The following is a 14,646-nucleotide window of genomic DNA, read 5'->3' as shown; positions in this document are numbered from 1 at the left end:
ATTTACCTGCCGTGGAACCAGTCCTTGCAGATATCGCACTCGATCATGAAGCGGTTCACGTCGTACGGCTGCCGGCACACACAGTACACGGGCGGGGGCGGCGGGGGCGCCGAGGCCCGGCCCGGAGCCGCCACCGTCACGGCTGCCGCGGCGGCTCCAGCTGCTGCTCCCGCGGCCACCGCCGCCGCCGCTCCGGCCATCTTTAAAAAACACACACACGCTCGCTCGCTGTTCCGCTCGCCGACTGGAGCGAGCGCAGCCGCCTGCCAGCGCCGCCTCCTGCAGCAGCCGGAGCAGCAGCCGCGGCGCCGGCGGCGGCGGCGGCGCTTCAGTGCGCGCGCGCGAGGCGGGCGGGGGGGGCGGCGGAGGGGAGGAGGTGGCGCGCGCGACGCGCGAGGCCCCGGCCCGGCGGCTTCCGGCGCTCGGCGCGGGGCCGTGCTTCTCGCGCACGTCGCTCGGCCGCCGGCGCGCGTGCCCGGTCCCCTCCGCGGCGGACAGGCGAAGGGAGCGGCTGAGGGCGCGCGGGCGGGGAGGCGGAGGGAGGCCGAGGCTCCGTCAGGGCACGCGCGGCGGCGCCGGGCGCGCGGCTCCAGACGGGGGAGGCCGGCGGGAGCGTGCGAAAAGCCGGCTTCATTATTTCTAAGAGAAAGCCGAGGCCGAGGGAAGTTCCTGAGGAGTGAAAAAGGGCAGACGTTGCGTCCGTGTTCCGAGGCGGGGAAGCGGGGAAGTTTCGGCCCGCCTGAGTCACCTGGCTCCGAGGGAGAGGCTTCCATCAATGAGCAGCCGCGCGCTGAGAACGGAGATGCCGCGCTGGGACCTGCGTGGTCCTAGCCCAGGTGACACGCCGAGCCACCGAGGCCCTTCCGAGGCGGGAGAATGTGCTGTGGAGTCCGCTCAAACTTTGGGAAAACTTCCCACCGAGGAGCTAAGAAGTCAGAGTGTGGAAGAAGCCACCGTTACGTGACGGAGGGTTGTCCCCGGGAGGAATTCGTTCACGCCTGTCCGCCGAGAGAGATCAGTCGTGAAATGGAGTTGGTGGACAGAGGAACGGAGAACTGGCGTGTTCATAAATAACATGGCTTAGCTGTGAATGCTTCATATTCCCACGCTGGGAAGATGCGGTGAAATTCGAAATGGCTTTTCCCTCGACAGAGGGATACTACAAAAAACGGAACGTAGGGTACCTGGTGCATCACAGACCATCAGTCATTGTTTCTGAATGAAGGATGAAATCGAGAGCCAAATGTAAGGTGATAAACTGAAGAATAAAAACAGCTAATAAATGTTGAATAAAGAAAGAGTGCCTTGGAATCCTGCCTGTGCGAATTGGAATGGATGTTGAGGATTATTGAATGGGGCATTTGTAGCTGAATTTCTGCTGAATTTCTGGGAAAAGCCCTATAGCTCCCTAGGTAATTCTGTTAGGGAAGGCCGGAGGGTTGTCCATCTCACCCACCCCCAAGCAGGGAACCGCTGATCTCATCTTTTTACAGTTGAGGAAAGCAAGTAACTTACCTGAAGTCTCACAGATCAGAGCTGGAACCGAAGTTTGTTTCGTGATTCTGCATCCGTTCCTTTTTCTACCACAGCACTGTTTGGCACAAATATCATAGGAAAAGAAAAACCTGGAAATCATAGTTGACCCCAAACTGAATGAATTTGGAACATGTACTTCTACAGGAGAAAAGAAGAAAAGTTACTGTAATTTTGGCATATGTTTAGAGGCATCATGGATTGGTGTAATGAAAAGAGCCCTACACTCAGAGCCTATTTTATATAAACTGTGACCTTGAGCAAATCAGTCCATTTCTCTTGAACTAGATCCCTGAAAAAATATGAATAATAATACCTTCCTTAATTAACTTACAGAAGTTTTATAAGAAGCAAAAGATGATTTATTTTGAAATGTACCTTGTAGATGGGGTGTGTTGTCAGGGGACAGCACAGCACAATGTCAGTGAAGGGGAGGCAGCCGAAGCTGTCATCAGAATCTGGGTGAGGATGGCATCCACCCATGCACAGAAGTGGCCTGGTGTGGGATGTTCTCTGGGGACCACCTGGCTTTCAGATGTCAGCATGGGCGAGATAAAGAGGGTAGCGAGCTGAGGAGGAGGCAGCAGTGGCAATGAGAGATTGGTTACGTACAGAGGATTGATCAGGGCTGACCGGTTAGCTCAGTTGGTTAAAACATGGTGCTGATAACACCAAGGTCAAGGGCTCAGATCCCCTTACTGGCCAGCAGCCAAAAAGAAAAAAAGAAAAAAAAAAAAAAGGATTGTGAAACAGAGGATTGATCAAATAAATTTATTAAGGAAATTGGGAGCCAGATTTCTCACTGTTGAGAAAGAGAGTTACAAATATGGAAAGGGAAAACTGGAATGAGCCTTTTGATGGTTGACTAGTGGTGGAGATAACAATCTATTTCTGTATGTAGAAATAGATGTAGATGTATAAGTGCATACATACCCTGCCCACTGAGAGGATCTGAGAGTAGAGACACCACAAACAGTGAGTACATCTAGCCCAGATCTTGGATTCTAAATACCATTCTCCACTTCTGTCTTCTTCTTGGCAAAATAGTCGACTGCAGGACTGGAGAAGAGAAAGTACAGGATGAGCCTGGAGCCTCTAGTTGTGCCAGAAAATAAGGACATGAGAACATGCTCAAAGAAAAATGGGATATGTCAAAAGGACACAGGCCAACTTGTGTCCCACTGGCCAAATCAAGTACAAACTGAGCTTCAAAAAAATTTTTTAAAAAGGATAATAATGTATTATAACCCATTGACTAGCATAGTAAACTGCACAGATGTAGATAAGTATATAAATTGAAAGTTTGATAAGGATTAGAATATTTACATAGTTTCAGAGTATCTCCCCACAAAATTCTTACTAATTACAAAGGAAACTAGAGTAACTTTACAGTGTAAAGTCTGGTAAACACCATCTTAATCAAGTAATCAACTACCATCAATAATGAGACAATTCAAAGTCACACACCACTCAGTAGGATTCAGTGAGAAGAATAGTAACATCACTTCTGTGTATTTCTGTCCAGTCTACTTAATTGAGACTCCAGTTTGGAAATGCAGCTAGCTTTAATGGTATATGAAGAAACTGGTAAAGAATAAAAACACTATGAGGTATACAAATCTGGACAGAAAGGTTAAAAAAATTGTAAACACGCATATTTGATCTTAAGGGATGAAGGCTAGAACTCTGGAAAATGCCAAAATTTTAGTGGCAAGCCCCATACATAGTAATTAAGAGCATGGGTTTGGATTCTACAACCAATTACCGCTGTGACAGCTTACTGATGCTTGGGTGTTGGTTTTCTCATCTTAATGGGGATGATAAGACTATCTTCCTCACAGGGTTGGGTGCACTAAGTGAGATAACAAAATGCTGGCTACAATTCTTTCCACATAATAAGCCATATAGCTGTTACCTAAAATTATGAATAATTATTTTGTTACTTGTTTATTAATAATAATAGAGAGGACTGAAGAGCAGATAGAGAGAAGACTAGGAAAGTATTATCCCCCAAACAAGCATAGGGGCGTGTGGTGGCCAGTTAGCTCAGTTAAAGCACAGTGTTATAACACCAAGGATCCCCATACCAGCCAGCTGCCCCCCCAAAACGGAAAAAAAAACACACACCACACACAAAAACGGGGGGGGGGGACAAAATTTCAGAAATAAAATATCTTGACACCCAGCTCCATGCCAGAGTTGGTTGACAATGATTGTGGCATTCTGACTGCTTTTCTCCTTTTTGAGAACTCTAGTACCTACAGTAGATCTCTGTTAATTTTCATATCAAATCCAAGCTGCCCTATTTGTTTATTTGTTTGTAACAATCCACTTGTCCATAAAACCTCATTTCTCTGACAAGGAATGTTTGCTCTAACCTAACAATTCTGCTTCCTACTACTACCAGTACTTGTCTATCTCTGTAACTGTGTCTGCTACTCTTTTCCTTGGAAAACAAACATCCTTTGGGAATCTTACATTAAATCATTGACACGCATTAAATGACGCTGATGAGCTCTTGTGTAGCACTTCGTTTTACTAGATCCCCACAAGTGCATTCATCAGATTAACTACAGTAAACACAGAACTTGTGTAAAGTTATAGTGAGAAGACTGAAATTTTAAAATTTCACTGAGGTCGAAGGAAAAGGACAATGTCTGGATGGAAAACATTACCCAGGGAGAGTGGATCTTGAAGAGGGAGTACATGGTTGGTGCTGGGAAGAAGAGCAGAGTCCTAGTAGAGAAAGCAGGACCCAATAAACAAAACTAGGCAGCTTTGTTGACAGTCAGCCTGATTTTCTTTACTTCTACCCCAGGAGCTGGGGAAAATTCTAACTGACAGCCCAAGGCTGAGATGTTATTAGAGGACTGTCATCATGTTGGACATATGTAACCAATATGTAAATGTAGGAATGAAACAGTGATGAGAAAGTAGTATAAATAAAGGCAAAGCAGATAAGTGACATTAGTAAGGAAAGTGAATCAAAAATGTAGCCTGGCATTATATGCCTATCCCCAAGAATACTGAAGGAATGCAGTATAAAGTACACAGCATCATGAAGTATTGTTAGAATATTTAACCTAAACATAATTAATCCTTTAGACTTAACTTCCAATTTACAGGAAACTCAGGAGATAGAGCAATAGGTTGTATGATATTACAAGGAAATAAGACAAATTCAAAATGTGAAACATTCCACAAGACAACTGGCTTAGTTTCTTTTAAAAGCTGTCACTTAAAAAAAAAAAAAAGGAAAGGGGAGGAACGCTCTCCTAGATAAAAGTCTTAAGAAAGATAATCAAGTACAATTCATGAACCTGATGGATCCTGATTCTAGGAAATCAGCTATAAAAGACAGTTTGGGGGATAATTGAAAAATTTTAACATAATCTGGGTATTAGATGATATTAAAGAAATATTAATTTTCTTTGATGAGATACAGTATTGTGGTTTTGTAGAAGAATGTCCTTATTTTTAGGACCTGCATGCTGAGGTTTTTAAAAGTGAACCATTATCATGTCAGCCCTTACTTTGAAAGATTCAGAAAGAAAAGAGAGTGAGAGAGCCAGAGATGAACGAAGCAAATACAATACTATTAACAATTGTTAAATCTAGGTAATGATACATATACGGATGTTGATTGTACTAGTCTTTCAACTTTCCTGTATTTAAAAAAATTTTTCCTAATAAAAAGTTTTAAAATATAGCCTTTTTCTTAAGTCTGTTCAGAAGTTAAATAAATATTCCTGTTGTTGGTAATTTCTTATTTTAAATACACTATACTTTACTTTCTTGTTATAATACCTTCTAGATTTACAACTGTGTATTCCAGAGATCAAAATGCATGGGATCATTATTTTGTTAAGCTTTACAACCTAAATGGGTTATAAAATGAGGTAAAATTTGGTCCTTCTAAATGGGGATGGAGAGGGGCCCTTTTTTAGACTACAGAAACACATACAGAAGTTTCCTAAATCTTCCTAGGGCTGTGCCCCCACCCCTCTATTCCTAATCTAATGAGAGAGGTTACTCATGGGAGTGTGCTGCACATGTGAACAGTGTGGAAGCAGAAAAAAGTTGAGAACCACTGTATTGTCTCCTTATGAAATTTCCACCTTTATCCCAGTCTAACTCTAAAAAAAACATCAGACAAATTCCCATGGAGGGACATTCTACAAAGTACCTGACCAGTATTACTCAAAACTGTCAAGGTCATGAGAAACAAGTAAAGTGTAAGAAACTCACAACCAAGAGGAGACTAAGGAGCGTGACAATTAAATGGAATGTGGTGTTCAAGAAGGGATTCTAGAAAAGAAAAAGGACATCAGGTTAAAAGTAAGGAAATCTGAATTAACTATGGCCTTTAGTTAATGATAATGTATCAATATCAGTTAATTAATTGTAACAAATATATCAGACTAATGTAAGATAATAATAGGGAAAACTGGAGATGTATATATGGGAACTCTGTACTGTCTTCTTTTTTTTATTGAAACGTAATTGATATCTGTGGGATACAGCATTGAATATCAATACCTGTGTGCAATGCGTGACGCTCAAATCAGGATAATTAGTATATTTTACATTACACAATGTAATCATTTTTGTGGCCCTTCACCGATTTCTCAATAATTCCTCCCCTCCCCCTTTCCCACATCTGGTGGCCTCAGTTCTGTGCTCTCCTTTTGAAAGTTCAGTAAATTATTGTAATTGTATCTTTCTTTTTTTATTTATCTGTTGTGGTTGTTTTTTAAAGCTCCCATTTATGAGTGAGGACATGCAGTATTTCTCTTTCTGTGTCTGGCTTATTTCACTTAACATAATTTTCTCTAAGTTCATTCATGTTGCTGCGAATGGCAGAATTTTATTCTTTTTAATGGCAGAGTGGTATTCCATTGTGTATATATACCACATTTTCCTTATACAGTCATCCATCAATGGACATTTAGGTTGGTTCTATCTTTTGGCCAACTCCCATGGTGGAGTGCAGGTACACCTTCGATAATGATTTTCATTCCTTTTTGAGGTTTTTAAAGGTGAAACATTTGGGTATAGAACCAGCAGTGGCATTGCTGAATTGTATGGCAATTCTACCTGTAGTTGTCTGAGGAACCTCCCGTACTATCTTCTTAACTTTTCTATAAATGTAAAACTGTCGCAAAAAATAGTCTATTTAAATTTGTATTAAAGTTTTACCTTTCAGGGACTTAGAGCTGTGAACTATCACATAAATATAAATACTTTGAATTTATATATTACTTAGGTCTATCAAAACACTTTTGCGTACAAAAGCAAAATCTACAAAAACTCTTTCAAATGACCAACCAGTTATTAGAAAATAGTTATGTAAAGCACTAGTCATGGTTTCCCATTCCAAATTCTGTGGTACTTCGATGTAACTTGGAAACATGTTCCTGGTGGAGTGAACATGTTTTTAATAATGTTTGTCAGGAAAATTATGCTTGCCTGTGTGTGTGCCTGTGTGTCTCTGTGTGTGTGCACATGTGCATGTGTATAAGTGGTTAGCTAAATTTAAAAGTAAAACTTATTTGTGCTCGCTTTGGCAGCACATATACTAAAAGTAAAACTTATTTATCCACCTATTCAATCATCAGTCATCATTGTCTACTACAAATATACTGTAGTTGCTAAGCATATAGGAATAAAATACACATTCTCTGTCCTCAACAATCTCCCACTCTGTAAAAGAGATAGATATGTAAATATAAAATTGCAAGATGATATGCTAAGTACTGTGGAGAAAAACACAAAGAGCTGTGGTAACATGCAGGAGGGACACTAATCCAGACTGGGATTAATCAGAGAATGCTTAGTCCTAAAGGCTAGATAAACATTGAAAGAAATTCTGTGCCCTTCACCATATCTATTTATGAAATATGAAAAATTTTGCTTCAAAGCAGCTTAAGAAAGTTGTAGTCCCAACATAAGCTGATTTTTTTTTAATATTAGGTGTTTGGTTTTTCACATTATAAGAAGCAAACCAAATAATCAAGGTAGTGCATACCAATAAATAAGGTCGGTGTGTATATCTTTAAAGGGGACCGAATGAAGAGCCAGTGGTAAAATCCTTAGTGTTTCAACAGCGAGGCATTTGATGAGCACTGAAGGAAGTGTGTTTAGCAATATGGTAGGCACAAAGAAAAAGTTGACAAATACTGTAACAGAAAATTCTGGACAAGTTCTTAATCATTTTTTTTCCATTCTTATTTCAGGGGTGATTCATCCCAGTTCTGACTGATAGCAAGCAAGAGTCACTCCTAATGATCAAGAAACAAATATTTTTAAAACTTAAAGAATCTCTTTCAAATTGAATGCAAGTGGCAAGTAATTCCTTTATGTCCTGAAAATTGCAGCACGTATATGTAATAAGTTCAGATATTGTGCATTGTCTTTAAAAATCCTCATATATGTGTTATAAACCTTTTTACCCATGAATAACTAATTTATGGCCTAATAAATGTACAGGTTTAATTAAATTGTGAATCCTATCTCTTCATTTTATTGCCTTACGGATTTATTCCTGTATAAGTCCTAATTAAGAAATTAACATTAAACCAAAGGCAGTTTGAAGTTTCAGTTTTGTTTTCTAATTGCACAAAAGCTATAATATATTGCTGAATATGTTTCTTCAGAGTATAGGAGATAGAGTTCAGAATTCCCAGCTATCTTTTGCTTAAATACTTAAAAATAGTAATTAATGTATAGTCATCCTTAATATTCAGGACCAGTTATGGGGAAAAAGTTTATATTTCCATATGTTTGAGAAAAAATAGCCTCAAAGATGCTTTTAACAAGTACACTAAAGCATATAGTAACAAAAATAAGTTGGGTTAATTAGATTTTACAGAGGTCTACTTCATGTAAGACACTATGCTGGATGCCCTGGAGAAAATGAAAGAAATATAAAAATGGTTCCAGCTTTTAAGAAAGTGATCATTTACAAGAGTAAAAATGGTGAGCAAAGGGTTAATAAAGAGGTACACAAGGAGCCCTGAAAAATCAAGATTTTCAAAGGACTTAGAGAGACATCAGTCAAGAACAAATGCAGAATTGCAGCACAGACTTGTACAAAAGCTGTTGGAAAGATTAAAGCCTAGGATGAGCTGGGCTTCACCAAAATAAGTTAAGAACAACTAAAAGGACTCTTTAATCTATACTTAGAATGATAAAAAAGAACAAGGAAGGTAATGGCATGATGCTTGGGGCAGATGGTGTAATATTGACAGATGATAAAGTGAAATTGCTCAACTTTTATTTTGTTTTTATCTCTCTTATCAGTAGATGTCTTTGAGCTAGAAAATACTCTTTACCAAAAAGATGGACATGGGACTAAGTATTGATTTGACACACTTATTTGTAGCGGATTGGGCAGACTAGAAAGTTTTCTGTTTGAAATTAAACGAAGTTTCTTGAGTGTGGCCAAAGGGAAGTATCAAAGTATGGGAGAAGTGAGGCAAGTGGTGGTGGAGAAACAGACCAAGGTGCAGATGTTGGAGAAGGGTGAGTTTGTCACAAAAAGGAGAAAAAAAGCGCCCATCGTCCAAAGGAAATGGTAAGACTTGATGACCATGCAAAAAAAGCTGTTGGTGGTAGGACCAGAGACAAGACAGTAGAGGATGGAAAATAGAGCTAGTGTTCGTGTACAAGGCACTCTCCTAGCTGCTTAGTACATAGGCTCTCATCTAATCCCTGCAACAACCTTAATGTGGCTAATATTACGATCCTTGGGCTTCTCTAATGTGGCAAATAAGATTTAACTTGCCTAAGGTTATGCAGCTAGCAAGAGGTGAGATTTGACCCCAGGTCTGTGTGACTTCACAGTCTCTTTCTTCTGTATGCTGAAGGGGACACAACAACGTGGGATCAAATGTACAATAAACTCAAGAATCTGAGGTGCCCGTGGGTATCTAGGAAGCCTGTGAGCAGGTAGGAGAGCCTCCAGCATGGGGCTGGAGTTTACAGGAGGATGACCTCCCCTGGGCAAGGAGACACAGGACAAAGGGATACAGGAAAGTTTTGGAAGTGATGGATATGTATACTACCTTGAGTGTGGTGATGGTTTCACAGGTGTTTGCATATGTCCAAACTCATTAAATTGTACACACTAAACACGTGCAGTTTATTGTACATACCTCAATTTAAAAGAAAAAAAAAAGAACAAAGTTAAGTACTAGGCCTAAGTTGTCTTGGCTGTATCAAAAGAATGACCTACTCACAGGGATCAGGACAGAAGGCCAGGGATTTTTTTTTTTTTTTTTTTTTGGTGGCTTCCTTGACCTTGGTGTTGTAACACCACGCTGTAACCAACCCAGCTAACAGGCCAGCCCCAGGAATTAGAAACACAATTTAAGGAAGAGTGATTTTGTGCTGAGCTACTTAATTACTTCCTGCTAAGATTCATGAAACATGGGAGAATGGTAAAGGGAAACCCCAGGACCAGAGCTGAGGAGAAGGCCCAGGGAACAACCTCTCGGATTAGAGAGGACAGAAGGCTACAAAATGAAGATCTGCAGGGATTAAAGAATAGGGAAACTGATAAATTGTTTGAAATGGACTTTTTAACATCAGAAAAAATAACTGATGAGAGTATGACAGATATATTGGAGCATTTGGAGGAAAATTAATGAATAAGCACTTAGAAAAAAAACAAAAAAAGGTCAATTTTAACTTTAGGACAAATGAAAGCTGTAAGAGAAAGGAAACAATTACAGTACACTGTGGGGTTCTGTTGTAAATCCCATTTAAATTCTGGCTGTTGATTTAAACCAAAAAAATGTAATATAACTCTATTTAGAAGAAGGGGTGGGGGCCGGGGAAGGCAGTCAGAAAGGTAAGTTATGAGACTGGTTATGGGCATTGCCTTGTGAATGCTTTAGCACTGATATTGCAAAGTGGCTAGAAGGAGACTTTTCTCTCTGAGCCTTGCAATCATGGACTTATTCTTTCAGTTTGAATTATCTCTCTTAAATGCTGAGTTTTTATTTTATTGGTGGCTGGCCAATACAGGAAATACTGAGTTTTAAATGCAAATGTTCTTGGAAGGAGACTATAAGACATTCCCATTATTGAAGCACTCAGTCACTTTCTTGGGTGCATGTAGAAGCCATTTATAATGACAAAAGTCTGACTCCATTTTTATTTTGTTTTCTTTTTTGTTTGCTTTGGCAGCCAGCCGGTATGTTGATCTGAACCAATGACCGTGGTGTTATAAGGTTGGGCTTTAACCAACTGAGCTAACCGACCAGCCCTTGACTTCATTCTTGATGACTGACTGCTGACGACTTTCAAGCTCTACTACCTCTCCTTACCCTTCTGCCTCACATCTGGGCAAACTGATAAGAATGCCTGGGTGCTTCTTCCTTTGATACCAGCAGGAAGCTCCAGCCATGCAAGCCCCAGCCCATGTGTAAGAGCTTTTGCCCCAACTCCACTTTCTAGCTGCCATGAAACCACCAGCCAGTCTCCTGTCCCTGCATTTCAAGGCCTTTTCTTGGGTACCTACCTTACTCTCCTCAGAAAGTCTCATTATGTGAGTAATAAACCTTCTCATCCCCTCAAAAACAAAACACACACACACACACACACACACACACACACACACAACAAAAACAAGAAAATGAAAGAGAAAAGAAGGTGGATGGGGTGAAAGAGTTAAATCTTCAATAACATAAAAGGAAATAAGTAGGTAATGTCCAAAATTGATAAATTGAGATAGAGCCATGCAAGTGTTTTATTGAGAAATATGGAGTTAAATAACAGAAAAGTGGCTGTATTAGTCTATTTCTGTTGCTTATGATAAAATACTTGGTACTGGGTAATTTGTAAGAAAATGAAATTCATTGCTTATGGTTTTGGAGGCTGGGAAGTCCAAAGTCCAGGGAACACTTATAGTGAGGGCCTTCTTTGGTGGTGACTTCAGCGATGCAGGGTCTCACATGGTGAGAATGGCGGAGCAGAGAGAGAGAGAGACTCTCACGTGCTCCCCTTTTATAGCCCTCAGAACCAGGCCCATGACAACTATTATGAATCCATTCACTAAATCATGGTCCTACAATCTAATCACCGCTTCAAGGCCCCACCTTTCAATCATCACAATAGGATTCTCCATTCTCTCAACACTGTCACAGGGGGGCCAAGTTTCCAATACCTGGAACTTTGGGGGACATAATTTAAACTTCAATGAGTTGGGGGGGGGGGACATTCAATCCACATCAGTGGCTAAAAGAGTTCAAAGTAGCTGCCAGTAGAGAATGGGTCTGGGTGGCATGAGGGTCGGAGCAGGGCAAGCACACAGTGTTGCTAGCAGAAACTGCTTTTTCCATTATGTGCCATTTAGTACTATTTGGTTTATTAATTATATCCTTATATTATAATGATAAAATTGCTATTTTTTAAAAAAGCAGATGGGGTTTGATTGATTGAGAAAGAGAAAGAGAAAGGAAAACCACACCAAAGGTAATTGTGGGTCTTCACAAGAAAGCCTTAGAGAAGCTTCAAGCTCCAGTCAATACGTGTAAAGAAAAGGAGTGAGCCATGGCAAAGTCATCAGGGCAACTCCTCTTGAGCCACCTGGAACAAGTGTGCCCTACCCTCTCTGCCTCAGAAACAGAACTGCTGGCAAACTTGACTGCCCTAGGCCAATAGTTCTCAGACTACTGGGCTTGTTCATGGACTTGTTAGAACCCAGGTTGTTCAGCCCCACCCACCCCCAGAGTTTCAGGAGGCAGGGAATTTGCATTCCTAACAAGTTCCCAGGTCCTGTTGCTGCTGGGCTGGGACCATACTGAGAACTACTGATTTAGGCTGAAGCTAGAACTGCTCTCTAAGGAAAAGAGGCAATGTGCCTTAGGTGGGCTCCGACGAAGAAAACTGAGGGCTGGAGAGTAACTCCAGGCCTCCACAGCACACACCACGTGAATGCAGAAGGAACAGAAGGAGGAGGAGTAAAAGACAGGATAGAAACACACACGTGTTCTATGCAGGATGAAGCCCTTCTTATTCTGATAGTTGTGGAGTTCCCCAACCTGCTGTCCTGCTGTCCTGCTGCCCACTCACCAGACTAGAATGACTGCACAGGTCCCCCCACCTTCCTACCTAAAACTCACATTCGGGGCTCCGTTCAGGAAAGAACCATGTTGATCAACTGCAGAAAAAGCCCAACCCAGCTACATACTAATAAACAAAAACTTAGAAATATGAAGAGACTAAAAATGCATGTGAGGAAAATCAACAGCATAAAAAAAAGACTGATATGAAAAACAAACCATCACATGTTCTCACTTATTTGTGAGAGCTAAAAATAAATAAATAAACACGCAAACAAATCAAGGGGGGGGGAGAAGACAGAATAAGCACAAAAATTCCTTGCACTATTTAAGTCAAGTGATCAGATATGATGTGGGGGGAGAGCGGGGGAGAGGAACAGGTAAAGGGGCATAAAAATCAACTACAGTGTATGTTAAGAAGTAAAATAAAATTTAAAAAAAAGAAAGAAAGAAACGGCTCACCCTGGAAGAAATGTAATTTGGGGACATAAGTGAATTTTTTTTCTTGATTCTAATGACTTGTCTCAGAGAAACTTGAAAGCAGATTTCAAGCAACAAGAGCAAGCTGCTATGAAAAAGGAACCCTCATAGCTCCTCCACGGTTCTTCGTAGAGTTTGAGAAACCTAAAAAACATGACTGCCAAAATTTATCTCCCCCCCAAAAATAAGCAAGCTGAATAATGAATGAATGAAGCTGAAGACCAAATTCGTGATGTGCAAGACGAAACCAGGGACATCTTTCAGAATGTAATGCAAAAAGACAGGGGAATGAAAGACATGAGAGAAAAATTGAGACACAGAAGATGAAGGAATCCAACATCCATCTTTAACTCCTCCAAGGAAAAAAAACAGAGAAGGGGAACCAAAAAATCAAAGAAAGAATAGGGGGGAAAACACCTAAGCTTACAAATGAAGAGAATGATTTCAGAGTGAAACAGCTCACTGAAAGCCAAGAGCAGCGTAATAGGACCCCCAGCTAGGCACATCTTAGTGAAAATTCAGAACTCTAATGATAAAAATGTCAGCGTGTGTATGCATATAGACAGCCCCCAGGAGAAAGCATGTTACCTATTTCAGACCTACTGACATTGCTAGATGCTTGAATGTCTTCTAAGCAGGGCCAACTTCATAATTTGCAGGGCTCAGTGAACATGAAAATGTAGGGCTCCCTGTTCAAAAATTATTACGAATTTCAACATGACAGCAGAGCATTAAACCAAACATGGGGCCTTTCTAAGCATGGGGCCTCTTATTTTCTTTTACTTGCTTTATTTCTAGGACAGTCTCAGCACTAATGCCTACTGTATTTCTTTCTTTTTTTTTCTTTCTTTCTCTGTTCTTTTTTTGTGTTTCAACATTTTGTTGGCATACACAGATCTCATGCCAGTGAAGGGCAGCCCTGTTTCCAAGTTCTGAGAAGCAAAGACTTTGAATCTAGAATTCCAGACTCAGCCAAATTGTCCATCAAGTAGAAAGGCAAATAGAGACATGTTTGGGCCTGTAAGAATTTAGAAAATTTACTTGACACCTACCTTCCATGAAAAAATTATTCGAGAACCTTTCAGAAAAACAGAGTTTCCCGAAAAAATAAATAAGGACTCCAGGAAAGAAAGTGGCATGAAGTACCAGAAGCAGTAGTACTTGAGAATGATCTAGAAATAAAGGAAGATGAAAAGATGAAAAGAAATAGGGGATACATTAGACATTGATGCTTAAGTGGCTTTTCCTTAATCTTCAAAGTTTTAATGACTTTGGATTATATCCTTCTCTACAGAACGAATCATTGTTACCTCAAGGGTGAATAATATTTAAATAATTATAATTTTGCAAGAGCTTTTAAAATGATTTTTATTCTTAGAATCCATCTATAGTCTGGGCACAGAAAAGTATAATTACGGTTACAGATAATGCAGAAAATGTAAAAAAGCGTAATAAAGAAATGGGAGGTAAATGAGAAAAGAAAGGAAATTAAGGTATGCCAATTTCCTCATCTGTGATAGCAGGGAGTCTACAGGATCTGCTTGAATTTGATAAGTCCAGAAAT

The 14,646-nt window shown here is 40.5% G+C and overlaps 1 protein-coding gene across 1 annotated transcript in view; it reads right to left on the bottom strand.

Moving 5' to 3' along the window:
• KDM7A (lysine demethylase 7A) overlaps positions 1–200 on the bottom strand; it is a 78,617-nt gene extending 78,417 nt beyond the window's left edge. The window contains exon 1 of the mRNA XM_063099531.1: positions 7–200. Coding sequence (XP_062955601.1) covers positions 7–200 — 194 coding nt within the window. The remainder of the gene's footprint in view (positions 1–6) is intronic.
• Positions 201–14,646: the final 14,446 nt, after the last annotated feature.

The sequence above is a fragment of the Cynocephalus volans genome, chromosome 6 (assembly GCF_027409185.1).
Source record: "Cynocephalus volans isolate mCynVol1 chromosome 6, mCynVol1.pri, whole genome shotgun sequence".
Classification (NCBI taxonomy): domain Eukaryota; kingdom Metazoa; phylum Chordata; class Mammalia; order Dermoptera; family Cynocephalidae; genus Cynocephalus; species Cynocephalus volans.
Note: the sequence above shows the minus strand (reverse complement) of the source record. Positions and strands in the feature narration are given on the sequence as shown.